We start from the raw sequence: 27,260 nt of genomic DNA on the forward strand, positions 1-27,260 counted from the left end.
TTACAGCATCCAAAAACATTTTGGACTGTATCTATGTGTTAGCGACAGACCGGTGACCTGTCCAGGGTGTACCCTGCCTCTTGCCCTAAAGACAGCTGGGATAGGCTCTGGCGACCCTGAATTGTATAAGTGGAAGAGAAGGGATGGAGGTTGTTTGTTGTTGCGTAAATATCCAAATGAATACTGGTTTATACAAGGGATGTCACTTTGTTGCCTTTACAGTGCATCTCCGTGTGTGTGTGTGTGTGTGTGTGTGTGTGTGTGTGTGTGTGTGTGTGTGTGTGTGTGTGTGTGTGTGTGTGTGTGTGTGTGTGCCAGGAGAATAAAACCTGATTGGCTTCCCTTCAGGAAGCTGGGTGGTGTCTGGTCCTCTTTCTGTGTGATTGAACTGCTCCTCACTTTAAGGTCCAGCATAATAGACTACCCAAACAGAGAAATGTATGGCTTCACTCTAGGATCTATAGCTAATGTCCTACAACAGAGAAAGACGTCCAAATATTAAGACTGCATAAAGAGTTGGGGCAGCTTATACTGCCTTGCTTCTAAATAACTGTGCCTATGACAGATGTAATTCATTGGGTTTGTGGTTTATTGGATGTTTTCTGGCAGAAACTTCATAATTGGGCTTTACTGTAAACATCTCCACCCCCTTTCTGCCTGTGGGTGATGGGCTAAGATCTGTCTGTGGCAGATGGGGAAACAGGATTGTTTGGTATGTAGATGCACCATCCTGATTTGATTAATTGAAACAAGCTTTGGCTACTTCTTCCCACAGTGCAGAAACATTAAAACGTGTTGGTTAGCAGAAGTGGACACAGAAAATGACCTGTAGGTATCTCATATGGGCAGGGCTTGTCACTCTGTCCTAGGCTTCCTGCCAGTACTCCTTCAGCAGACAAAAACACACCTGGACACAGACACTGACTGTAAATCATTTCTACCGCTTCTTCTGCAGATAAATGCTGTAATGTGGGCTTTACTCCACATGAGGTCAGTGTTGTACTACTGCACAGGCTTTGGTTAAACAGTGCCTGCTGCAGTATTTAAACTGACCCCTACACTACAGGGATCCAGTGAGTCTTCAGTGCTACAGGGTTATTTTGCATGGTTTCTGATATAAATGCATTCTGACTGATCACCTTTATCCTGTAATTAAACTTTTCAATCATGCTGGCAGTCCTTAAACAAGTATTCTGTCCCTATCCACAGGACACAATGACTGACTGAATGAGTTGGCGACTGTGAATTAACATGAATCATATGTTATGACTTTCTCCCTCTCCTCATCTCCAACCTGTGGCAACAAATGGCTGCCCCTAAGTAAGCCCCTCCTTAGTTATGCAGCAGATTTCTTCATTGGAAAAGAGTTTTTCCTTCTCACAGTCACCAAGAGTTTACTTAAAGGGGGTCATCTGATTGCTGTTGGGTTTATTTTCTCTGTTATTGTAGGGTCTTTATGTTACAATATAAAACAGTCTTTCTATCGCCTGTTGTTTGGTGCTATATAAATAAAATTAATTTGAATCGAATTGAATTGACCTCACAGTCACCATATCTCAACCCAGCCTTATATTCTAATATCTGTTAAACACAGTAATGATGGTGCATCAAGGACAATGTGGCTTTAAGTAGCTTGCCAACAAACATTTTGACTCTACTCATGCCAGCCTACCTTTGAAATTGGTGGGCAACAACACTTCTCCCATAAGTGTTCCGTTAAGAACACACAAAGGATTCCCAGAAAATATCCTCCAACCATTACACCTCTACTAGCAGACTGGACCACTGATACAAGGCAGGATGTATCCATGCTGTTTACACCAGATTTGGACCCTGCCATCTCAGTGTTGCAGCAGAAATAGAGGCTCATCAGAGCAGGAAACATATTTTCAATCTTCTGCCGTCCAATTTTGGTGAGCCAGTGTAAATTGCTGCCTCACTTTTCTTGTTTTTGGCTGAGAGTGGAACAAACAACAATGCCCCGTTCAGTGTGCCTTATATCACCTTGTTTCCCATTCTGTCGCTTGGTTTGAACTTCAGCAGGTTTTCTTGATCATGTTATGCATAAATTGCTGCCATTTTATTGGCTGATTATATATTTGCAATAGCACACAGTTAAAGAAGTAGAGCTCATAAAGTAGCAGTTTAGTATATGTCAAGCAGCTCTCTGCACTGCAATAATCAAAACATCAAATGAGGTAATGTCTTTGGAAAAATCATGTTAATCTCTCCAATAGTTCACGAGAATCAATACCAAGAACCAGGAAGCTCTTGTGGTTGTGCTGTCTTTTCCTTGAAACCCACAGGTTGATTCCCCAGACATGGGTTAAGTCCAGTCCTAAACTATATATTTTTATTTTAAACTTTTTAAACTATAGCTAAATTGGGAAAATTAAAAATTTGAAGGTACCTTCACAACACTTACAAATGTTTAGTTATTTAACCCTTTAGCAACTAATCTAAAGTTATCTTACAATAAGTAATCTTACTATACCTACCCTAGCTACCTTTATGTCACCCACTGGTCTCTGAAGGCCCCTTTTAAATTCTGGGAACTAACGTTTCTGCCATTGCCATCATGGTTAGAAAAAGCAGATGCGACAAAGAAGGTTTGGTCCGACTCTCAAAGCAAAGGTGCATTAGTTAACAACTTGTGATTGACAGGTCGTTAGCTAATAAGTCTCCATTTTGCAAGATAATATGACGAAGATCTACAAAATAGATAACGTTTTAATTGAGCCCATAAACTCAGAAAGAGTTAACAGATCTGGGTCAAATCAGAAAGTTGTTTTCCCAAATATCTCCAAAGGTTGATTCTGTTCATCTGGACGTAACGTTTTCAGTGGGAGAAACGTTTCGTCACTCATCCAAGTGACTTCTTCAGTCTCAGTTGACTGCAGGTTTCTCCAATCTTATAAAGAGTCAGTGGTCATTGATCAATGGTCATTAGAATTTGCATAATCATGATGAAGGAACTGACCTCCCAGCCCATTGTTCCTTCAGTGGGCTGGTTTCAGTCATTATGCAAATGTACTGTTTATAGTATTGGGGAAACCTGCAGTCAGCTGAGACTGAAGAAGTCACTTGGATGAGTGACGAAACGTTTCTCCCACAAAACGCTACGTCCAGATGAACAGAATCAACCTTTGGAGATTTACTTTACCTGGATGATTGAGAATGCATCAAGATGTTTTCCCATATACGTCTAAAATTACTCTAAGTGGTTTTGCTACCACAGCTATTGCCATCTGGGAGCCTTCAGATAGAATGCAGTTTTATTTTTCATACCCAGAAGCTACACCGATCTTTTATGCTGTCTACGACTACAAAATCAGGAGTTAGTCTTGCAAGTGTAGCTTATAGCTATTATCCAAGCGAGGCTCACTAACGTCTTATAAATGGAAATATTTAAGCCAAAATGTGCAGTCTGTCCACAAATTATCCACACACTTTTACAGTTTATTGTGTTGTAAATTTAATTGACTCTACACCCAACAACTCACAACAATAAAGGAAAAAATATAAGGTTATTGCAAATGTACTAAAAATCAAAGCTGAAATGTGAATCACGTCTGAGCGAAATGACACAGAACAGGAAAAAAGTCCATCTTATGCAGGGTGAATGCTGCCAAAGACAGCTGATTTTAGCAGACAGTCCAGTCTGTGGTTCAAAGTCACAAACTTTCCTGATACTTGGCTTTGGAACTGAACAGCAAGACAGCACTAAAAACTCGATATCCCACCATGACAGGAAGAGTATTCCACAATCAGACATTGGTCTAAAAACACCAGATATCAGCAGTTTAAAAACCAAGAGGATTACATTAGCAAGGGGGTAACAAGGTCATTAATAAGAAAACACAATTACAAATGGTTGTGTATGCTCAGTTCAAGTATACTATTAGTATACATATATACATGTGGCTGTTCAACATGTAAAGTGTCCTCAGAAAACAGAGGACCAGTTTGATAGCACCATTAAAATAACACTGGATTCACACATTGTTGTACAAAAGAATAAAAGAGAAAAAAACATATCTGGAACAGACAAACAGGGAGGAATGCATTCTCTATTTGTTGTTAGAGGATCTGTGGTGCCACAGGATGGAGATCAGGTCTTCTGTTGCCTTATGAAGCCAGCATGTAAAGCAGCAAGACAAAATTTGACAGCATGTTACTGTAGAGCAGTCCTGTGATCCTCATGTTAAAAGAGTCCCACTGACTGGAAGCCTAAAAGCCACACTGGAGTTAAATATAAAATCAAATGTCTTAAAGTACTTTTTATTGTGATATTTGAATTTGCAGCTGATAGTTTTTGAATTGAAGGGAAAACATCCGATGCATGGTACCTGCAGATACAAGCTAACGACAGGAAGCAATCCATTTACACTAGCTTACAACAGAACACTGATAACATAACAGGACCAATGACATGGATTTGTGTTTCTACTATATCATGTTTTTCTGAAAAAAAAAAAAAACAACAACTTATAGGTGTAACTTGGAAAGAAACTTGTACTTTTAAACCAACATTTAGCACATCTCTGTTGCTAACAGGATTATAAAGTCAAACAAGACACATTTATACCACATAATGCCTGTCTCTTAAATATTTGCAAACTATCATGTGAAGCGTCAACAAAGGTCTATATATTAAAAGCTTATTAGCTAAACCAATTGGGAGCTTCCTGTATGTTTGACAAGCAGTTCTTCACTGCTCAGTCAATGCATCATCATAATAGCTTGAAAATGGTATGTGTTTGATTTAGCTGATGCAGCTAGAACGTGATGCAGTTAAAATGATTTCACTGGTTACATAAGACCCCAATCCCACAGGTGTAGACACCTGTTTGTATTTACTCCCCAAATGGTTGCAAGTATTTGCTGGTAGTTGCTGTGAAATTGAATGCTTAAGACCAATTTATGCAGACCTAGAGACCAATCAGTGACTTTTTGCTAGCATACATGCTAGCAAAAAGTGTGTATTCCACAGCCAGTTGGTGTATGGTTACTGGATGTTGCTAGCGTGAAATTGGTTGCAAAAAAAAGTATACAGTGCTACACTGAAAACTTCCTTGCTATTGCTTTGCTCACTAGCAGGTTGTCACAGTCAGCAGTAGTTAGCATGGAAATCAGCGACTTGTTTGGAAAAATTTACAAACTACTCTATAAGTTGTAGTGAAGCTGTGAAAACCGTGACACCAACCAGAAATGGAGACTGTTTACCTTTAAAGTAAACGTAGAAGTTGAAACATGTTGGTTTCAGTTGTAAGGTGGAACTTTTTTGCTGACCAACAGCCTCCCTGTGGTTCTGCAATGGACTTTTTGAAGTTTCACTAATGCAGAGTGGTTAGGTCACCAGTGTTTGCACTAAATCGGCATCTCAGCCAAATCAAAAGTAGGTTTACTGTAGCCTCCTCTTTGCAGCCAATAACATTCAGTGACAGCTAGCAACCTCCAGTAACCACTTGCCTACTGGTTGATGAATAGATATTTTTCCTTACCCCTTGAGGTTGCCAGGGGGTCTCTAGACCTGTGTGACTGAGGCACATAATAATAGTAACACTGAAGGTTCACAATAAAAATAATTAAAAGGATTAGATTTTAAAGAGTTTTTTTTAACTGTGCCAAGTTTGTGGGTTCTTATGTTTTAACTTATGTCTGTTAAGGATCTTACTGTATAACCTGCACCTCATAGTAATATAAATGTGTACTGACTGCAGTACACGTTTGCAACACTTCAGCAACCTGGAAAATTGTAAACCACTAGAGGGCAGCATAACAAGCTGATCAGAGGATCTTTAAGCTGGGCTTACACTGTGCGATTTTTGGCCCATTTTGAGCCGATTTTTCAGTCGCGCGACCGTTTTGGCGATCGGCCCGATTTTGGCCTTCATCGTGCGTCGTGCATCGTGTAGTATACGTGGGGTAACGACAAGCGATTAACACCTCACGACCAGCTCCCGATCATCAATCGCTTGGTCGTGAGGGTGTCACCGCAGCTTCTCACACTGCGCACGCGCAAACACAAATTTCGGTGAAAAAGACGGAGCAGCGCAGCAGTGAGTGCAGCGTGTGATCTGGACACAAGCGATGGAGGCACTTGTAGAACTTTGGAAAGCTCATCCGAGCCTTTTCGATGTGGCCTCACAAAATTATCACGACCACAACAACCGTGAAAATAGTTGGATGGACATTGCTGCTCAATCACAGCTGCCCGATCAGTGTTTTTCATTAGCAATTTAGCAAAGTTGATGGTGGTGGTGTGCGTGTCTGTGTGAGTGAAAGACAGAGAGGGAGACTGAGCGACAGATTTTCTGTTAACCTTCATTTTTATGGATGCACAGTGTGAGCACTCAGGTCGCATCAGAGCATCAGGCCGTATAGTGTGAGACCTGCATCGTGACCTACGAACTTCTAACCCCTGCGAGTCAATCGCACAGTTTGAGCAGGAGCTGAATCGCGCGACTGAAAAAATCGCACAGTGTCTGCCCAGCTTTAGCCCAGCATAAGGTAATGTTGGCAGGCATACTAAATCAAAAGCCCCTATTAGAAGTAATTATTGCTTGCTGTAAATAGGAAATATAATATTCCTTTCTATATTTCTTTCAACATACTTTTATATGATCAGCTTCTTCAGAGACTTTTAGTGCTACTCTTCTATGAAATGTGACCACAATCTTGTCAGTGCAGTGTGCAGAGCTAAAATGGCTTTGGGCACTTTAAGGCACTTTAATACGTCACGTTTCAGCCATGGTAGATTAGTTTTCCAGCCGAACCAGGCAATTAGCACTTGTAATTGGTGATGAACGGGCTGTTTTGCTTTGCAGAAATTGCTTCTGCCACAGCTTAATTTGAAAAAAATTCCTCACTGAAGATGTGACGCTTAAATAACATTTGCAATAGGAAGCTTAGTTATCTGGGCTTCAGCATGTAAAAAACATTTCTGAAACTGCTAAAAAAAATGAATGGAATGAAAAATAGCCTGCATTTCCACACACAGGCTGCTGTGTTTGCTATTGATGATTCCTGTCAATCTTCAGGCGACCTGGCACAGACAAACCAAACTCTTCAGGGAGAGTTTCGGGGAAAAACACACACAGACATACACACAAAAGAAGTGCAGCAGGGTTCTTTTAAAAAGCTGCATTTCAAAGTAGGCAGACTTGTAATGACATTCCTCGATACTTCGCCTTGTGTAATACACCTGCCACTAACCTGCAGGTCTGTAAAAACAAGTTCTCTCTGTCACAGGGCGTACAGAGAGTTTCACCGTTCTCTTGCTCTTAACCAGAGAGGTTGGAAGTGTTGTTAAAGTAGCTGCCGCTGCACGGACAGAAGGGGGAATCAAATATTCTGTCTGCCGGAGGGAAACGGGAGGGGAGAGGGTCAAAGAAAGCGACTGCCTCATGGATGAGGCGAGCGTAAAAACAGATGCTTTGACCAGGGCATGGCTGGTCAGAGGAATCCACGTAGATGAGATGTGTAGTGGTTGGTTGGCTTCAGCTGGTCTTTCTGCTGAAAGCATAGGCCAGTTAACTCCACTCCTCTGCTCTGTCTTTACCTGTGGGTCACCTGGTTGCTGTGGAGGCCCGGGAATGTCTGTTCCGTTTCACTGCTTAATGAGCCACCTAGAAGTTCAGCAGCAGAGACAGACAGTTACCACCTACACATTTTGTCCTTGTTTTACACTTGTAGAATCACTCACTCTAATTGTCAAGCATAGGAAATTGAAAAAATAAATAAAAAGAAGCTCACAGGGTACTCATTAGCATTCATGTGAAATAGGAGGGCAACTCATTAATGAAAGATTTTAGCATTAAAATCTGAAACTGTTTAACAAGTGTAGTAAACACTTTACCAAACGACAAAGAGCAGATATAGCCTTATCATCTTACCATTATGGCAGCTGTACATCCACACACGATGGCCATCATATCGACATCTGCATTTCGTGAAGTTATTGGTGTAGTCCGACTCTGGCACTTCGTAGTTTGGATTAATTATAATCTGCAAGAGGGAGGGCATGAATGAGACGCTATAGCTGCAGTTTGAAGCCATTGTATGAACAGCTGAATCTTGCTGAACTGTTGGTTCTCTAGCAAAAGAGCTAAAGGCGAGAAACATCACCTGGAAAATGTAATCCCCGGGTTTCAGATCAGTAATGTCGACCCACTGGCAGTCGATGTCATGCCTGTAGGTATCCCAGCAACCCACAGTAATACCCTGGTCTCCAAAGTTGGCACATTCATACCTCTTTTCAATACCTGCAATAACAAAATATAATAATATTTGTCATTGCTTATCGGGCATTGACAAACTGAAACTCATCTAGTTTCCCTCTGTCTTTACACACTATTACTATGCACCCCTCTTTAATCATTATCTATTATTAAACTCTGGCTTTCTCTCCTTGCCTTTTATCCTGTTTTGCTCTGCTCTCTTCTCTTTCATATTCCCAGAGGTTTCTTCCTGTTAAAAGGGAGTTTTTCCTCCCCATTGTCACCACGTGCTTGCAGGGGGCTGTGAGATTGTTGGAGTTTCATTCTACTATTGTAAGTTATAAAGGGTCTCGAGATGACTGTTAATCTGAATTGGCGTAATATAAATAAAAGTGTACTGGATTTTATTTAATTGAATTGAACTAAATCAGGCAACCTCAAATATATGGGTTCAATTTTAAAATTCCTGCTGAAAAACTGAAAGATCCTGGAAAAGCTCCTTACATCTTGGAGAACTGTGGAGCTGCTTAATAATTCTGAAATTAAAAGTCAACCTTTTCACCTTAGACAGTGTTAAGTCACCCTTTTCAGTAACCATATTGTTTAAAGGAGCTTTAAAAGTCCATTACTGAACATATAAGAATTAGTTTTCTGCCACATGTTTCAAAAGTGAAAAATTTATTTCCTTCCATAACTGAATTCCTTTTTCAGATCTTACCTTCATCACACTCTGAGTCCTCCAGGCAGAAACTTGCTTTGTGTCCTTCAGCCACTTTGGTTCCATTCAGGCTGAATAGGTCATAGATGGTGAACACCTCCATGCTATGATAATGCCTACACACAAAGACGGGAACATACTTTAGCCTTTAAAAGAAGACACTTGTTGTCATTTTAGCTCTAGTCTCAAGGGCACCGGCGTTCTTTAAATAATAAATAAATACATTTTTAAAAAAGCATCTCAACTAAATAGCACCTGTAAAAACAGCATGTCCCTTAGAAAGAGTCATTTCTTTCAGTGATTCTGACCGTCCTGATATACTGAAAGCTGAAGGCTGCCAACAGTCCACTGACTTTTTGCTTGTAGTTTTTAATGAAGGTGTAATTTATGTTTCTAAAGGGGATTTAGTAGGTGTATAAATCCAGTGCTTGTAACGAGAAAAGGTCTGACAGCCATCAGCATGAACCCTCTGAGGTCTTAGTCATCACAGGTGGTAATTCCTGACACTAACCCTGCATCTTGGAGAAAGCAAAAATGCACCTTTTGGGAAAACAGATGTTGAAATGAATTGTTCTTTCAAGACATGGAAGAACAATTTGATCAAAACAAAAAAAAAAAAAACATATTCCGATTGCCCGGGGTTAGTGATCAAGAATGCGATCACTTGATAAAATCTAGTATCAAACCTCCAAAACAGTGCTTGTACTTTCACTGACCTGTGACAGTCATGCCACACCCACGAGTGCTTGTCAGCTTTGGGTCGGAAGTCGGACTGGCCATTGTTGTGTATCTGGGAGGAGAAGCGCAGCAGGCGGCGGTAGGTGTTGGCAGGAACCTCGCTGGATGTGGAGGACAGGCAGTTTTCCTCATATGCACACTGCAGCATGAACATGGGCCGATCCTCCATGTAGGTGGTCTGCTCCACCACCTGAGGGTTCAGCACCAGGTCTGGTGCCGCTATAGATAGAAGTGAAAAATACATGCTGCTGAAACATTTTTAGGGACATACAGAAATTGTTCTAGCAGCTCTACATCAAACTTATTTACATTTGTTGAATTAAAACTGAATGTGCAGATTGAAGGAGTAAAAGATTTTCAAGGCTCCAGTCAAAGTAGGTTTAAAAGTGGAAAGGCCAATTTATTTATTCCTTCATGATCAGGCTTTGTTGAGGCAAATTTTACACAGATAACATAATATGACTTTTCAGCACACTGCTCATTTCACTGTCTTACTCTCAGAGCAGGAGACCCCGGCAGCGTAGCGGCCGCCTCCTTTGGGGCAGCTGAGGTGGGCTCCATGGTGCAGGCAGTGGGACAGAGACATCTCAGTTCCAGAGCACCGAACGCCACTCATCACCACAGCATCAGCGCTCACCTCACCCGACCAGTACCAGGTCTCCTGTGGAAAAAGCACAGTTTACAGATCAGATGTAGCAGCCACAACCTCTCCATATATAGTACAGTATATAGTATGTATGTATATAGTGCATTGTATTTTATAAAAACCCTCCTAACTTGGTGGGCTGTCCCTATGACATGTTAATGCTGCTGAATCCCCTGCAGCAGGAATGCATTTAACTCCTCGTCAGCTTTCAAGTCAAGTCAGCTTTTTTGTATAGAACGTTTAAAAGACATTAAGTGTCATCCAAAGTGTTGAACAGAGGTACGATGTAGTTAAAATATCAAAAATAAATGAAGATGAAAGAAATCTATATAAACATCCATACACTTATATACAAATACCTATACAAGCATACATGTACACATACATACATATATTTACAAAAAACAAACAAGATAACTAAGACAGAACAGACCAGGTTTCAAAGTGATCTGAAAGCCTGTGAAAATAGGAAGGTCTTGAAGTTCGATTTGAAGATTTCCAAAGAGAAGGAGGACTTTATAAAAGACTCGGAGCAATGACAGAGAAAGTATCCCTGTATCCTTTAGATTTTAATTGGGAGCGTGGGACCAGTAAAAGCATCCGATGGGAGGACCAGAGAGTTCGAGCGGGTAAGTGCAGGCTAAAGATCTTAAATGTAACCTGGAGCAGAAGTTTTCATGGGCATAATTATCATGATAATTTGGGGCTTTTAATGATTTCTTTTAATTTTTTTTCTCCCCTGCCCAGGTTAGAATGATTTATAGTGTACATCTGTACTGACTCTGAAAAAGAAGAAACAACGCACACATTTGAGTTGATTTTGGAGTATATAAGGCCAGGGCCTCTTGTTATTGATCATGATTGACTACAACTAGTAGTTTTTCTTTGGCAGCATAAAAATGATTTATTTGACAGCACTCACTAAATTGACCAATACTCAGAACAATGAGAAAATGTGACATTTGCCCAACAGTTTTCAAAAGCAAAAATGTACTTTTAAGTAATCAAATTTAGTTAATCCAAGTCATTCTGAAAAAGAAAACCCTTACCCTAGCCTGGGAGGGGTTATACTTCAATTATCACAGAAAACAACACTGCAGGTTTAGTTGCTTGTGCTTGTGGACTTTCAGGTTCTGGTTATGAATGAACTAATCCTAGGGGACTGATACACATCAGAAAATGTTTAATAATGTCTTTACGTTTCTCATTTAGTTATTATTTTTCAAGTTCTGTTTTACTTTAGTACTTACTTATTTTTAGTGTCTCACATTTGGTTTTACTTCCCCTCCTGTCTCATTGAATAAAGTGTCCACTGCTGTGTCTTGTTTTCACTAGCTGTGTCCACTTCCCCTGACTGCCCTTCTGTGTCTATATAGTGTTGACTTCCCCTCAGTCCCTTGTGTCAGTCTCTGTTAACCTCAATGTCTTCAGCCAGTTATGGATTTGGCTTTTTCTGCAGCCAAAATAATTGCTTGCTCTTGGTTTAGTTTGTGATGATTTTCCATATTGTAGCGTTTTATTACCTGTTTGTCTGTTTTTTGTCAAAAAGCGCAACTTAAAAGTTAAAGCTCTGTCTTATGAGCTCTTATGTATCTCTAATGTATCGTTACACTGACAGATGATGAAAAAAGCTGCACAGCATGTAATACAGTAAATGGATTCCTGTTACAGCTGAGAGTCCTTCAAACTCCTGCCGGAAGGCAAACACCTTATAATCATACGCTCTTCATTTCATGGCTGTGCAAACACTTTCATAAAGCTGTTAGCACAAAGCCCCTCAGCCTCCTTATCTGCTCCTACTATTACCCTGCTGCACTGTAAACAGTGTTTTGGGCCGCCCCCCAGTTCACACCCAGGCCTCTCACTCCTAACGTCTTACATGTGTCTGTGTTTATTAAAAAAAAAATAGAAGGCTGTGCATATACACAGAGCCACCGGACAGTGGCATGCATGGAAGTATGTAGCTGATATATTTAATCTATTTTTTTTTTTATCAAAATGAAAAAATAAATTAAGTCAAATATTTTTGCACAGTCAAATAAAAAAAATACAAATTTAAAATGCATAAATACCTAAAATTTAAAAAAGAAATGCAATAGCCTCAAATTGTTAAAAAGATTTTCCATTTTCAAATTAGCAGACAATGTGCAGCCCTGAAGTTGACCAGATAAAAAACAAGAAATATTCATATTTTTTCAACAGTTGAAATGATAATGAAGCTTAAAGTTTCGATTGGAAGCAAACAAATTTATTTATTAATTAGTGTTGTTCCAGTCTTCTGCTTGGAGTGAAAATTACTTGTAATTACAGTCATTTGGATTGTTGAACCATAAAAATAAAAATACAACTACAATTTAAAATGAACAGCACAACATTCAAACCTACTCATAGCCCAAATTTTAATTTTATAAACTTATTTTGTATTGTCTACATATAGACTACTCTTCCTATAACTCCCACCCTGGAAGGATAGATACATGCTAGTAAAAGCCGGTAAACAGTTAGCCTTAACATTTGTGCAGAAGCTATCAGCTAGCTGATTTGTCACATGTGTATTTAGAATGAAACATGAGACATGGCATAGAAACTGAACATTTAACAGTGTTTCCTGAAAACCCTCTCCTGTCTGATCATTTCCTGAGAACAAAATAAGAACAACCCCAGGTTTCTCTTCAGCACTGTAGCCAGGCTGACAAAAAGTCAGAGCTCTTTTGAGCCAACCATCCCTTTAACGTTAACTAGTAATGACTTCATGAACTTCTTCACAAAAATTTTTTTAATCATTAGAGAAAAAATTACCAATAACCATCCCATCAATTGTACTAAAAGTACCATTGATGTTAAGTTAGACTCTTTTTCTCCAATTGATCTTTCTGAGTTAACTTCAATAATTACACTCAACAAAAATATAAACGCAACACCTTTGTTACTGCTCCCATTCCCCATGGGATGGACGTAGAGACCTGAAATTCATTCCAGATACACAATATAACCATCCCTCCCAAACAGTGGTCACAAATCAGTCCAAATGTGTGGTAGTGGGCACATCTGCTATATTGAGATAATCCATCCCACCTCACAGGTGTGTAGGGTTGCCAACCGTCCCTTAAAATACGGAATCGTCCCGTATTTCGAAACAAAAGTACACGTCCCGTATTGAGCTAATAAGGGACGCACTTTGTCCCGTAATACAGTGAGAATCAAAAGTAGTCTATAAATGTTAATGGAATCAACGCTTTGTTTGAAAACATAATTCCCAGCCCCTCTCCTGCTTTGTGACCAATGAGCTGACAGCACACTTACGAGTATGACAATTCAGATTACCACTCATCTCATTGGTCGAGGAAAGGTCGCTTACGGAGAAAATACCGGAAGACAACAAATGACCACAACAAGAAGCATGGCCAACAGGGAAACAAACGCAGACACTGCGGTGCAAGTCTCGGACGACAGTAAACCTAAAGCTGGGCAGACACTGTGCGATTTTTTTCAGTCACGTTATTCAGCTCCTGCTCAAACTGCACGATTGACTCGCAGTTGGTAGGTCACGATGCAGGTCTCACACTATACCGCCCGATGCTCTGATGCGACCTGAGTGCTCACACTGTGCCTCCATAAAATGAAGGTTATAACAGAAAATCTGTCGCGCTCTCTCTCTCCGTCTTACACTCACACAGACACACACACCACCACCATCAACTTTGCTAAATTGCTAATGAAAAACATTGATCAGGCAGCTGTGATTGAGCAGCAATGTAAATCCAACTATTTTCACGGTTGTTGTGGTCGTGATAATTTTGTGATGCCACATCGAAAAGGCTCGGATGAGCTTTCCAAAGTTCTACAAGTTGTGCCTCCATCGCTTGTGTCCAGATCACACGCTGCACAGCCGTGCTGCTCCATCTTTTACACCAATGTTTACGTGTTTGCGCGCGAGCAGTGTGAGCGGCTGTGGTGAGACCCTCACGAGCGATTGATGATCGGGAGCTGGTCGTGAGGTGTTAATCACTTCTCGTTACCCCACGTATACTACACGATGCACGATGAAGGCCAAAATCGGCTCAAAATGGGCCTAAAACCGCACAGTGTAAGCCCAGCATTAGAGCAGCAATGTTTGTTCCCCTCAGAGAAAGGGAAGAATGGGAAAAGGAAAACACCTGGCTGGAAAAAGTTAATATGGGCATGTGCAGTGAATATCAGCGCTATGTGGCCAGAAGTGTGATAATATAATTTATTTTGTGTAATAAACAACTGCAAGAATAGATGATTACAACAAATAGATGACTAATACATAAAAGTAATACATAGATGAATAATGATGATGAGTTAAGATGCGTAATCATGGGAGCAAGTGGGTTTACAAACAGGAGCAGCTGATTAGCATTAGAAAAGCTGAAATAATACCTCAACTGAAGCCAATTGTACTAAATGCACTAAATGTGCACTGTTACAAGAATGTTTTTCTTTCTATTGTTTTCTATTATTTTAAGTTAAGCAGGACAGAGTTCTTTTAAAGAAAGATTTACTTATATTCTCAAAAGTTAAGCATGACAGGCTTCTGTTTAAGAAGGAGACCTGTTTTATCGTGTTAATGTTGTCATTTTGAGCTAAAAATAAATGGCTAAATGATCATTTGTTTCACATGTGTTCATATCACAAAGAATACACATCTACTTAAATCAAATTCAAGTCAAATGGTTAAAAAAATAATTTCACACACAAAAAAAGAGCTAGAAAATTCACCACACTGGGAAGGGTGAAGACAATTGGGTCGCCCGGCCCTGGCCACGAGGTGTCCCTTATTTATTTTTCAGGGAGTTGGCAACCCTACAGGTGTGCCACATCAGGATGCTGATCTGACATCATGAGTAGTGCACAGGTGTACCTCAGACTGCCCACAACAAAAGGCCACCCTGGAATGTGCAGTTTTGTCTCACAGCAAAATGCCACAGATGCCACAAGCAACGAGGGAGCGTGCAATTGGCATGCTGACAGCAGGAATGTCAACCAGATCTGTCGCCCGTGCATTGAATGTTCATTTCTCAACCATAAGCCGTCTCCACAGGCGTTTCAGAGAATATGGCAGCACATCCAACCGGCCTCACAACCGCAGACCTCGTGTAACCACATCCAGCAGGTTCACCTCCAAGATCGTCTGAGACCAGCCACCCAGACAGCTGCTGGAACAACAACAACAATTTCTGCACAAACTGTCAGAAACCGTCTCAGGGACGCTCAACTGCATGCCCGTCGTCCTCATCGGGGTCTTGACCTGACTCCAGCTCGTCGCCGTAACAGACTTGTGTGGGCAAATGCTCACATTCGATGGCGTCTGGCACGTTGGAGAGGTGTACGCTTCACAGATGAATCATGGTTCACATTGTTCAGGGCAGATGGCAGCTGAGAATGTCCCAGTTCTTGCATGGCCAGCATACTCACCGGACATGTCACCCATTGAGCATGTTCGGGATGTGCTTGACCGGCGTATACGACAGCGTGTACCAGTTCCCACGAATATCCAACAACCTCGCACAGCCATTGAAGTGGAGTGGACCAACATTCCACAGGCCACAATTGACAATCTGATAGACTCCATGCGACGATGTGTTGCACTGCATGAGGCAAATGGTGGTCACACCAGATACTGACCGGTTCTGGGTCCCCAGACCCCCAATAGCGCAAAAAACTGCACATTCCAGGGTGGCCTTTTGTTGTGGGCAGTCTGAGGTACACCTGTGCACTACTCATGATGTCAGATCAGCATCCTGATGTGGCACACCTGTGAGGTGGGATGGATTATCTCAATATAGCAGATGTGCCCACTACCACACATTTGGACTGATTTGTGACCACTGTTTGGGAGGGATGGTTATATTGTGTATCTGGAATGAATTTCAGGTCTCTACGTCCATCCCATGGGGAATGGGAGCAGTAACAAAGGTGTTGCGTTTATATTTTTGTTGAGTGTACTTCCTCCAAACCATCAACATGTCTTTTAGACCCCATTCCTACAAAACTGCTCAAAGAAGTCCTGCCGTTAATTCATCCTTCGATCTTAAATATGATCAACCTATCTCTAATGATCGGCTATGTACCACAGGCCTTCAAGCTGGCTGTAGTTAAACCTTTACACAAAAAGCATCTCTAGACCCAGCAGTCTTAGCTAATTATAGGCCAATCTCCAACCTTCCTTTCATATCAAAAATCCTTGAAAGAGTAGTTGTCAAACAGCTAACTGATCATCTGCAGAGGAGTGGTTTATTTGAAGAGTTTCAGTCAGGTTTCAGAGTTCATCACAGCACAGAAACAGCTTTAGTGAAGGTTACAAATGATCTTCTTATGGCCTCTGACAGTCGACTCATCTCTGTGCTTGTCCTGCTAGACCTTAGTGCAGCATTCGATACTGTTGACCATAATATTCTATTAGAGCAATTAGAACATGCTGTAGGTATTACAGGTACTGCACTGCACTGGTTTGTATCATATCTATCTAATAGAATCCAATTTGTGCATGTAAATGGAGAGTCCTCTTCACACACTGAGGTTAATTATGGAGTTCCACAGGGTTCAGTGCTAGGACCAATTCGGTTTACACTATACATGCTTCCCCTAGGCAGCATCATTAGAAGACATAGCATACATTTTCACTGCTATGCAGATGACACCCAGCTCTATCTATCTATGAAGCCAGATAACACACATCAATTAGTTAAACTGCAGGAATGTCTTAAAGACATAAAGACCTGGATGGCCGCTAACTTTCTGCTTCTTAATTCAGATAAAACTGAGGTTAGTTTTCAGGCCCCTCTTCTGTGGAACCAGCTTCCAGTTTGGATTTGGGAGACAGACACTATCTCTACCTTCAAGACTAGGCTTAAAACTTTCCTTTTTGTTAAAGCATATAGTTAGGGCTGGACCAGGTGACCCTGAATCCTCCCTTAGTTATGCTGCAATAGATGTAGGCTGCCGGGGATTCCCATGATGCATTGAGTTTTTCCTTTCCAGTCACCTTTCTCACTCACTTTGTGTTAATAGACCTCTCTGCATTGAATCATATCTGTTATTAATCCCTGTCTCTCTTCCACAGCATGTCTTTATCCTGTCTTCCTTCTCTCACCCCAACCAATAGCAGCTGATGGCCCCGCCCCTCCCTGAGCCTGGTTCTGCTGGAGGTTTCTTCCTGTTAAAAGCGAGTTTTTCCTTCCCACTGTCGCCAAAGTGCTTGCTCATAGGGGGTCATATGATTGTTGGGTTTTTCTCTGTATGTATTATTGTACGATCTACTGTAGAATATAAAGCACCTTGAGGTGACTGCTGTTGTGATTTGGCACTATATAAATAAAATTGAATTGAATTGAACTGTGAATGTACAAAACAATGAACCTACAGTCTCTTTAATATTATATATGTAGATGAAATGTAATTACTACATGACTAAAAAGTCTCAGGAATTTATGTCACATAACCCTAACAGCTGAGTTTCCAGACTCGACAGCTAATTCTGATCATAATATACACCAAACAAAGTTCACTGACAGCCAACTGATGCAAACAGTGATTTAACAACTGACAGTTCCTTTTCTGTACTGGACCTTTCAGTCCATACAAAATAAAAGCAGAATTTTTAGTTTTTCTGCGCTGTTGGATTGTGGAAGCCCAAACACTCATGATTTGGCTGTAGGTATTCTAGTTCTCTCTGCTGTCTAGAGAGCAAACTTCTTAAAAAAAAAAAAAAAAAAAAAAAAGGAAAAAGAAAGACTCCTAAAACAAGTGGAAAGTTTCTTCTTTGTGTCATAGTACATTTTGTATCCCATTTTCCACTGGCAGCACAAGCTATTTGCTGGAAGCTGCTTTCAGTGCTCTGTCGATACATTATTGCTGAGTTAGCTTTGTTCCTTGGATGTGGGTATATATATACACTTTATTTCACAGGCCCTATACATACAGCAATTTCTTATCATTTACTCAAAAGAAAGTAAAACACATCTGTGAATTTATTGGTGGTGTTAATTAACAGAAATGCAGAGACTGTGTTAAATTTGTACCAGCCTGATTTATGCTATCCAATTAACTACTAGAATAACCAAGAGGCTTTGAGTTGCTGCACAGCAGGTCAACTGAACATGTTTAAAAAAGGAAGAGTTCTAAAGAGAATAACAGTGGACTTTCAATAATGAATTACAAATGCAGCACCTATTCATGACTTTAAATGAAGCAGCACTTTCAAAGAAATCATCCACTTTGAGGAAATCAGCCCAACAAACTAAACTCACATAGCTTTGTCTCTTTTAACTAGCTTTTTGTGGAAAATGTCTATTGGGTCATTTTCTATAAACTATAAGCTAAAGATGAAGAGTCCACGGAGATCTGTGGAGAGGTTGTGCTCAGATTCGTACAGTCTGGCTATAAGAACACAAAATTTGTTGGTTTACATTTTAGACATCTAAAGATTTTCACACACCCAGGCAAACTGATTCCCACCCCCTGGCTGCTGTGACTCATACCTGGAAAGCATTGCTGGCAAAGCCCAGACCCAGCTGTCTACAGACAACCATGGCTTCCATGGTTCTCCAGCCCTCGCTGCACACCGTCCCCCACACCAGAGAGCCATTTCTCTCCACCAGCACCTCCACACGGCCTTCATACGGGTTACGACCTCCACTCAGACGCAGCTGTGGGTGTGGAAAAAAACAACACAGGACTGTTGATGATCATCAGTGCTCTTGGAAGGGACACATTTACAGTGCTTGTTGCCATTAAATGCAAAATGAATACAGATTTAATCAAGATTTCACTGGTACACCTCTACTGCACCATGTACACTTCATACATACTTTTGTATGTAGTAATGTTCCTCTCAGAGGTCTAAGTCATGACTTAACCTGGGTTCACTCCTGTTCATCCTGTAAACACTTTCTGGCTGAATTTGAGGCAATTTCTGTACAATGAGATTAATCAGCTCTGCGTTGTATCAGGTAAACATCTACGTACTTTCAGAAATGACGTTTTCATATTGTAAAAATTGCAGTGTGTCAAGCATTGCATTGCAACACATGTTAGCACAAACTAAAGAACACTTAAAGTATTCATGTTATTATGTTATACAGTAGAAGGAACTCCAGTTCTAGTCTACTGGACGAACTGCTGAGTTGCACTGTGAACTCATTTCCTAGAGCAGCTGTGTTAACCAGTATTTGGCTATAGTGAAATGGAAACCAACCCTTTCCTGGAAGCCCATTTTTGGGACATTACATCTGACGGCTGCATCCTCCTCATGGCTACAACCCAGAGCCTCCTTATTGAACGAACACTCAGTTATGGACTTCTCAAATCCTGAACACTCCACCTCATTCATATGCACTGGGCCCATACCTGAAAAATGCACACAAAGAAGCAGATTCAGTTTGAATTCCACTGAAGGTGACTGAGGGAACACAAATCTGTATGTTGGGTCTTGTTACATATCATTAAAAAACACAATTCTGGTGTAATAAAAAAAAAATCTAAAATTCAAAGCTTCAAAGAAAAACATGTTTTCTTTCCTAGAGTGAGGCACCTACATGCTAAATATGAGGTCAGAGTCAAAAGTTAATTCGTTTAGCATTATGGCAAGAAACTAGGAGAAAACAGGAAAAACAGGAAGTAGGAATTAGCATCTATCAGGAAGCTGGTGCAGAAGGTTTTCAGTCTATTGCAATTTATAGTGTAATAAATTGCATTTTAAAATATAAGCTTAGTAACCCATCATGTTTCCTGTTTGCTTTTTACAGTCTTCTAGGTGTGTCCTGAACTTTATGTCCACCTGTTGTAAACTGAATGAATTAAACATTTTTAATTGTTGTTTAGTTTAATTATTGTCCATTGTTCTCCAATGGAACAATTGGCCATGGAAAGATAGGGTCGGGGTTCAGAGCTCAGCAAGGTTAAATATCTGAGGATCTTGTTCTGTGTCCCAACCCTCATTATCTCTGGTTACAGGGGCACCTCTAGAATTATTTCGTAGAGGTGGCTATATGGGGGTTACTGAAAATATTGTGGTGGCACACTAAAACCAGAATTTCCAGTTTTATTATGCTGTCGTCAAATATAGGTTAGTTGAAAATTATGGCAAAAAAAGGGAAAGAAAAGAATGATATGCCGAGTTAATTTCCTGCTATTAATCACTGAAAATAGGTACATATGAAAAACAAATACGATTTTGAAATCCATAATGATCAGTTTTGATTGATTGGATCGTATAAGAGTTTGAACTGTTGCCTGTCTATGTTGGCTCTGAGATGCACCAGTGATCTCTCCATGGATTGGCACCAGTTTTTCTGCAAACTTATTACATTGTTACACACATAGGTGGCAGGGCTCGGCCTTACGTATGTGTAAGAGCTTAGACATCTTGAGGAGAGCTGCTGCTCCTTGCTGTAGAAAGGAGAAAGCTGAAGCATTGCAGTAGGAGACCCAGAGTATGCCCAAAACTCGTTGGGGTGATTATAGATCAAATTTAACGTGGTAGCACATCACGATCCAAGAAGAGGAATAAAAAAAAAACAACAACAAAAAAAACACTGGACCTCTCTGTGACCCTGCTGTTACTGTGACATAACACAATAAAATGAAGAAAATGGATGGATGGACATAATCATGTTCTACCAAACAGTGATATTGTAACACTGTGAGGTCTAATGCTTCATCGGTGAAGACAACAACCCTACAGCTTCCACAACATGCTGTGTTGGTCAAACCCTTAACCCGTGTTTTGAAGAAAAGCAAAAAAGGCTTTTTGTAAAAAACAGTCAGTTAATAGCATCTGTTAGAATATCTCCTGATAGGCAAGACGTGGAAGAACAACGTTTTAAAGAAACAAAAAAATAGATATTCACTGATGATGACTTAAACCACTGAGGGTTAGAGAGTTTCTGTTTGTCCTCTTTCTTCCATGAAGTATGGAAGAAGTTTTAGAACCACTAAAACCCATCAGGAGCAGCAGCAGTCCATCTAAAAGTGTCAGAAGTCCTTTAAAAGAATTTGCAGAGCAAAGAATTTGCTGCTTTTAGCAGCTCAGACTGGACAGAACTAAGGAAAGCATGAATTTAAATATACAGAGATTCTTGTCAAGACCTGGTCTAATGGTCCAAAACCAAAATAAATCTGCAAATCTTTTTGTTTTAATTCTATTTCAGTCACTTTTGTTTAGAGAGTGTAGTCTAATAGTAAGTTAAAAAAAGCAAAAACCCCACATATGCCCAGGGTTCCTTTACAAACTAATCATACAAAGAAGCAGACCACGGAGCTAAATAGGAAAGACTAAGTCAGCTAAGCATGGAAACAGAAGGTCATACATACAAGAGGATCAATAAATCAAACAACTCAACAACTAGAACAGTTCCACAACAGCAACTACACATCACATTGCCTGATGATTTCTGAGGCCCTGTAAGCACAAATGTAAAGCCACTTAACCTGCAGATCAGCTCAGTCTGCTCCACAGACACAAAGTATTAATTGTTCAAGTCTGACTTGTATGTTATGTCTTTATAACTATAACATATTTATTTCCAATTTTCCCTTTGTCTTATGGTGTAGAATTACTATCTGGGATGACTTCTATTTTCCATGAAACATTAAAGGCAGTGATGAGAAACCCTGATGGAAAAAGCTACTTTCTCTTTGTTTCAAATTTTTCCACGTCTAACGTGACTGGAATGTGCAGCAGTGTACAGCATGTCCCTGCCTTTTCTGAAGAAATGTTCTTCTTGTTGCCAGGTATCCACACACTACTAGAGAAAATGTGATTTTTCCACCTTATATGCTGAAAAACAAGTAAGCTGTGTGTTTAATACACTTGAACATTGGTGAGATATCTGCTGCGTGTTTAAGTTAGAAGTGTGTTTGTGCCACATTTTTGTTAGGTGTGTGCTGCTGACTTCCAAACCTGCCAGTGGCATAACGCAGCTCGTGCAGGTTATGAAAACCTTAAAGTGAAGCTGCTCACAATAAAAGCCTCCACTGAAAATGAGCAGTCAGTGGAAAAAAACCCCAAACAAAACAAAAGACAAGAATCACAAACTTTGCTGTGTACATTTCAATATATTTGCCCACTCCAAGAAGTACGACATGAAAAAATCATTATTTCACCATTTTTAAACAGGATAAGAAAAGTAAAGTGTACATCAACAATTAACATAGTGCACTCATATTAATCTAATATCTGTATGAAGGGTTTCTGCCACAAAAATGTTTAACCTCTTGGCTACCAAAGAAAGTGGAGCTCAATGTTGCACCGTACAGTAGCGCGATCAATCTGGTTCAAGTAAACTGTATCAATACTTAGGCAGTAAAGATCTGATTGAACTTACTCTTTAAAAGCTCATATTATGCAATAGCTGCAATACTATTTTAAAATGTTACGCACTTCTAATCAATATTTTTTGTCAAAGATTGATTAAATGTACTGGTAACACTTAATATAATATGACATAATATGGCCTGCAACTAAGGGTGTCATTCCACTGTAAATAAATGTCATTTCTATACATTTTAGTTAAAACACTTTTAATCTGTTTATTTATTTTGATTGAAATTACAATGTGCTGTAATTATATTTACCTACCAATACTTAAAAGGTAGGGACACTAGAATAAGGGGGTAACAAGTCTGATTTTTACCGGAAACAAAGAAATAATTTTGCTGTAGCTAAATTTAAGCATTCTGTAAATAATTTTAAGAAGCGAATCAGTAATTTTAGGTCGTGCATAAGCAATTTCAAGTATTGCTTAAATTCATGGATTTTACAGGAAAAGAGACAAATTATATTTTAGGTAATTCTATGTACTCATAAGTAATTTTAAGTACAGCCTAATGTCTTGGTAATTTACTGGAAAAATAATATTTCCTCATCTTACAAGCACTCTGTACTTTTTGGGGTGTGGGGCGCAGTATAGAGTGGCTTAACCTTTCAGGTATCTTCTGTAAACATTTCAAAGTTATGTTTGAACAGTATGTTTGAGCAGCTATGGCTGCATCATTATCATGTCACACAGGTCTTTAAATTGTGATGGTATTCTTTTCATATTCAAACCTTCTACCCAGCAAAGATCGTGACTATCCAGTGGCCAATTTAACAGCTAAAACAGCAGAACTGTTGTTTTAGCTGTGCTAGTGAAGTGTTGGTGAAGCAGATAAATGGAGCTACAATGAGCAATGGGCCAACATTTAGTGGGCCTGTTTAAGAGATGAATCCCCAACATAAACATGTACAGTTGTAATTGCACTACATTTTTCAGTGTTGTGGTTAGTTTCTTGCATTACCACTAAACAGCTGACAAAATGCCACTGTGACATGAAAACATGCAAACATGCAAACTAAGGGCAGATTTTATAACCTTGTCTATGAGTTCATGTTCCTCTGGCTGCAAAAGGGTGATATAAGCAGAAAAGTTTAAAGGCTAGAATTACTTCTCTGAAATGTTTGGGATATGTGGTTTTGCTCCACAGTCAAGCCCTTCCATTCTGTGCCATGTAGGAAATATACACAGACATTTGTTCCAGGAGTAAAGTCGTTTGGAGCTCGGTGTCATGGGTTATTTTCAGGTCTACTTTGTAATCAGCCCATCGTTTTTTGTTTTTTTTCCTTGGTTCGTGCAGCTCACATTTCATGTCCTTCTGCTTCCCTCATTGGTTGCATTACTGGTATAATTTTATGCATTTGTTTCCTTTTCTCAGACCTTTCACTACTGTGAAGTCCCAATCAATGAGCAGGCATGAAAACAATCTGTCAGTATTTTTTTAATAAAAATAAATGATATAAAACCAGTATACCTTGTCCAAGGCGACCTCCAGACAGAGCCTCCTTTGCTGTACCAAAGCCCAGCTCTCGACACACCACTGTGGCAGACAGCAGGCTCCACTTGTCATCACATATGGTGCCCCACTCTCCATTTTTCAACACCTCCACTCGCCCGTCGCCTACGATGGCCCCACCACGGAGACGAACCAATGGTTGCTGAAGACGACAAACACAAACACCGCAAAAAGAGGTCACTGTAAAAACTGAACTATCCAAAAAACAAAAATCACATATTTGAGTTATTCTAGTACTTTCAAAACCCTAAAAGCTGAACTTTTCCTTCTCTGTGATGAGAGAGCAGAGGCAGCAGACTGGGTGGTTTTATGTTTATAGAACAAGCTATTAATGTGATTCTCCCATTAACTGTTTGCATAAACTGAAAGTGTTTAATTTTACAAGTAAAGCACGGTTTGGAAATCTGGTTTACTGAGCTTTGTATTCACAAGGAGAAAACCCAGACATCTTTATGTGTGGGCTCTGGAATAAGTTTTCACTCAGATTTCCTCAGCACTATTAACATTAACATTAGAACCATAAAACAATCATTAGTCTAAAAATGTGACACATAGATAAATGTCAGGATCAGGGTAAGTGAGGCACCGGTTTACTCTAACCCTCATGGCGTATGTGAATGTAGGACACGGGCAGGTATAAAACCTTAGAGACACTCCTGACCAGCAAGTATCAGCAGTGGTACAAGGACACACAAACTGTGACCATGATGGTGGCAGGCTGTTGGACACCACATCGTCAAAACCGACAGAAGGGCTTCAGTGGCTTAGGACAGTAAATTTTAATGAGTGTCACAATGCAGGAAGTCACACTCTTTTATGTATGTTGTTACATAGCAGCCATCTTGTCAAAATAACACTAACACCAGCCCAACTTCTAATGCTTGGGGTAAAAAAAAGAAAGTCGTCCAATTTGTTCAATATCATTTACACCATTAAAGCAGACAGGTATGTTACAGATATTTTTGGAAGGAGACAAGCTGCTTGGGTAAATATGAGTTTTCTAGACACAGGCCTTCATGTGTATGTTTGACTCAAAACAACTTCCAACATATTGGTAATGAAGAGATATTCCCCTTCATGCCAGCGATGTTCACCCAATGAAAGTGACTTCCTTTTCATTGGCAACATTGCCACTGTGCATAAAGCCATTGGTAAGGATTGAACGACCATGCCAAATACTTCAAAATGCTGTCCCCATCCTCTAGGGCAGGGGTGTCAAACTCAAATACACAGTGGGCCAAAATTCAAAACTGGAACATTTATTAATATTTATTGAAAAAAAAAAATTCTTCCTCCAGATATAAGAATGAATCTTTTCTTATGGACTCAAACAAGTTTTGCTGAAAAACTGAATATGGAACAAGCAAAGCTTAATAATAAACAATATATATATTAGTTGTATAATACCAGTAGGCCAGCTCTAATAGTAATTTGGTATGGCTTTGCGGGCCAAATGTAATTAGGCTGCGGGCCAAATTTGGCCCGCGGGCCAGAGTTTGACACCTATGCTCTAGGGTCACGAACTCTCAACCTGCAGTGAGAATGTTTAGAATGTGTTGGAGTTCCAAGATGAGACCGAGACCCTGATGTCATCCCTGTGGTGGCACAATGCAAAAAAACTAATCATAGCCAGAGGAATGTGGATATTGGGGGTGGCTGTAGCTCAGGTGGCAGAGCAGGTCAGCCACTAATCAGAAGGTCGGTGGTTCGATCCCAGGCTGCCTCCTGGCTGCCAAATATCCTTGGGCAAGATACTAACCCCATGTTTGCCCACTGGTGGTGGTCAGAGGGCCCGGTGGCGCCAGTGTCCGGCAGCCTCGCCTCTGTCAGTGCGCCCCAGGGCAGCTGTGGCTACAATGTAGCTTGCCATCGCCTGTGTCTGAATGGGTGAATGACTGAATGTAGTGTGAAGTGCTTTGGGGTCCTTAGGGACTAGAAAAGCGCTATACAAAGTTTGGTTTATTTTGTTTTTATTTTTTCAAATTGGTAAGTAGACAGTAGAATACAATAACATAACAAAAACTTTCTCTTACCAGAAAGTCTAACATGCTGGCAGCGATAGATCTCTAAGTACATAACAATTTCAATGTAATTTGTGATTGATTGCATCTTTTATATTACTAAGCATGTAAATTAATGTAAGATTTTTATATTTCATAGCCACATAAATGAATAATAATAATAAAAGGATTACCTTCAAAAGTAAGACAGTTATATTAAAATGGGTTTCCTGCACTAAAAACTTAAAAGAGGTTTTGAAAGAACAAAGAAAACCAAATAAATATACAGAAAATACAAAACTATTCTCTTAAAAGTAAATAGTACATAGAAAATGAGCTGCCTTGGTGGAAGTTTGCGCTTGTGGAGTGCTTTTGTTTATTTTTGTTTTGTTTTTCAAATTTTTAAACTTGGGTTTAAGGATATAATTCTTTTGAGTCAGATCTGCAGAGTGTGTTGGACCATTTGGATCATGATGTCAGGGACACCACTCCCATCCATCCACCATCTGTGGAACGTGACAGGATGCCTGCAAGCTCCGACCTCACATTAGACCATGAATGAAGCCACGCAGAGATAAATTCTTCTTGGCTTACTGTCAAACTAAGCTAAGAAGAATTCATGACCCCTGACATCTTAAGAGGGTGCGAGTGAGAAAATGGGCTTCTTTACCTACTGTTGAGGTCAGATGTCAGAGTGAGGACAAGAACGACCTCTGCAGAGCTGGCAGGGATTCAAGTGTTCAAAATGAAAAGCTACTGTGGAGGATGAACAAACTGAAAGCCACGTGGTCGAAACAGTCTTGCTGTGGATTATTTTCTAATTTAAATGCATTGATTTTCTACACATGGTCGAAAGTGTAAATGCCCAAGTTTACACCCTGACCTAACTGAATATTTAAAGCAGCCTCCGCTGCCGCAAAGATGTCGGATGGTTGGATCATCAGAGGACCACAAACCTAACCCTAGCCCTAATTCTGTCTAGGCAATCAGAATATCAAATTTGTGTTTTAATTAAATTGTTCTCCCGAGGCTTGGCAATCAGGGAACACACTCATTTTAACTCAACACACATCAAAAACCAT

The 27,260-nt window shown here is 40.1% G+C and overlaps 1 protein-coding gene across 1 annotated transcript in view; it reads right to left on the minus strand.

Moving 5' to 3' along the window:
• Positions 1–3,531: 3,531 nt before the first annotated feature.
• The window catches only part of LOC146620847 (lysyl oxidase homolog 2B-like), a 48,373-nt gene continuing 24,644 nt past the window's right edge, over positions 3,532–27,260 (minus strand). Inside the window, exons 6-14 of the mRNA XM_085367092.1 lie at positions 24,137–24,320; positions 19,545–19,696; positions 18,829–18,996; positions 10,174–10,339; positions 9,657–9,897; positions 8,941–9,056; positions 8,131–8,267; positions 7,899–8,010; positions 3,532–7,631 (exon numbers count right to left, since the gene is read on the minus strand). Coding sequence (XP_085223218.1) covers positions 7,561–7,631; positions 7,899–8,010; positions 8,131–8,267; positions 8,941–9,056; positions 9,657–9,897; positions 10,174–10,339; positions 18,829–18,996; positions 19,545–19,696; positions 24,137–24,320 — 1,347 coding nt within the window. The 3' untranslated portion in view covers positions 3,532–7,560. The remainder of the gene's footprint in view (positions 7,632–7,898; positions 8,011–8,130; positions 8,268–8,940; positions 9,057–9,656; positions 9,898–10,173; positions 10,340–18,828; positions 18,997–19,544; positions 19,697–24,136; positions 24,321–27,260) is intronic.

The sequence above is a fragment of the Diplotaxodon limnothrissa genome, linkage group LG12 (assembly GCF_057381915.1).
Source record: "Diplotaxodon limnothrissa isolate DT_005_m linkage group LG12, D_limnothrissa_male_GT1.1, whole genome shotgun sequence".
NCBI classification, from domain to species: Eukaryota; Metazoa; Chordata; class Actinopteri; order Cichliformes; family Cichlidae; genus Diplotaxodon; species Diplotaxodon limnothrissa.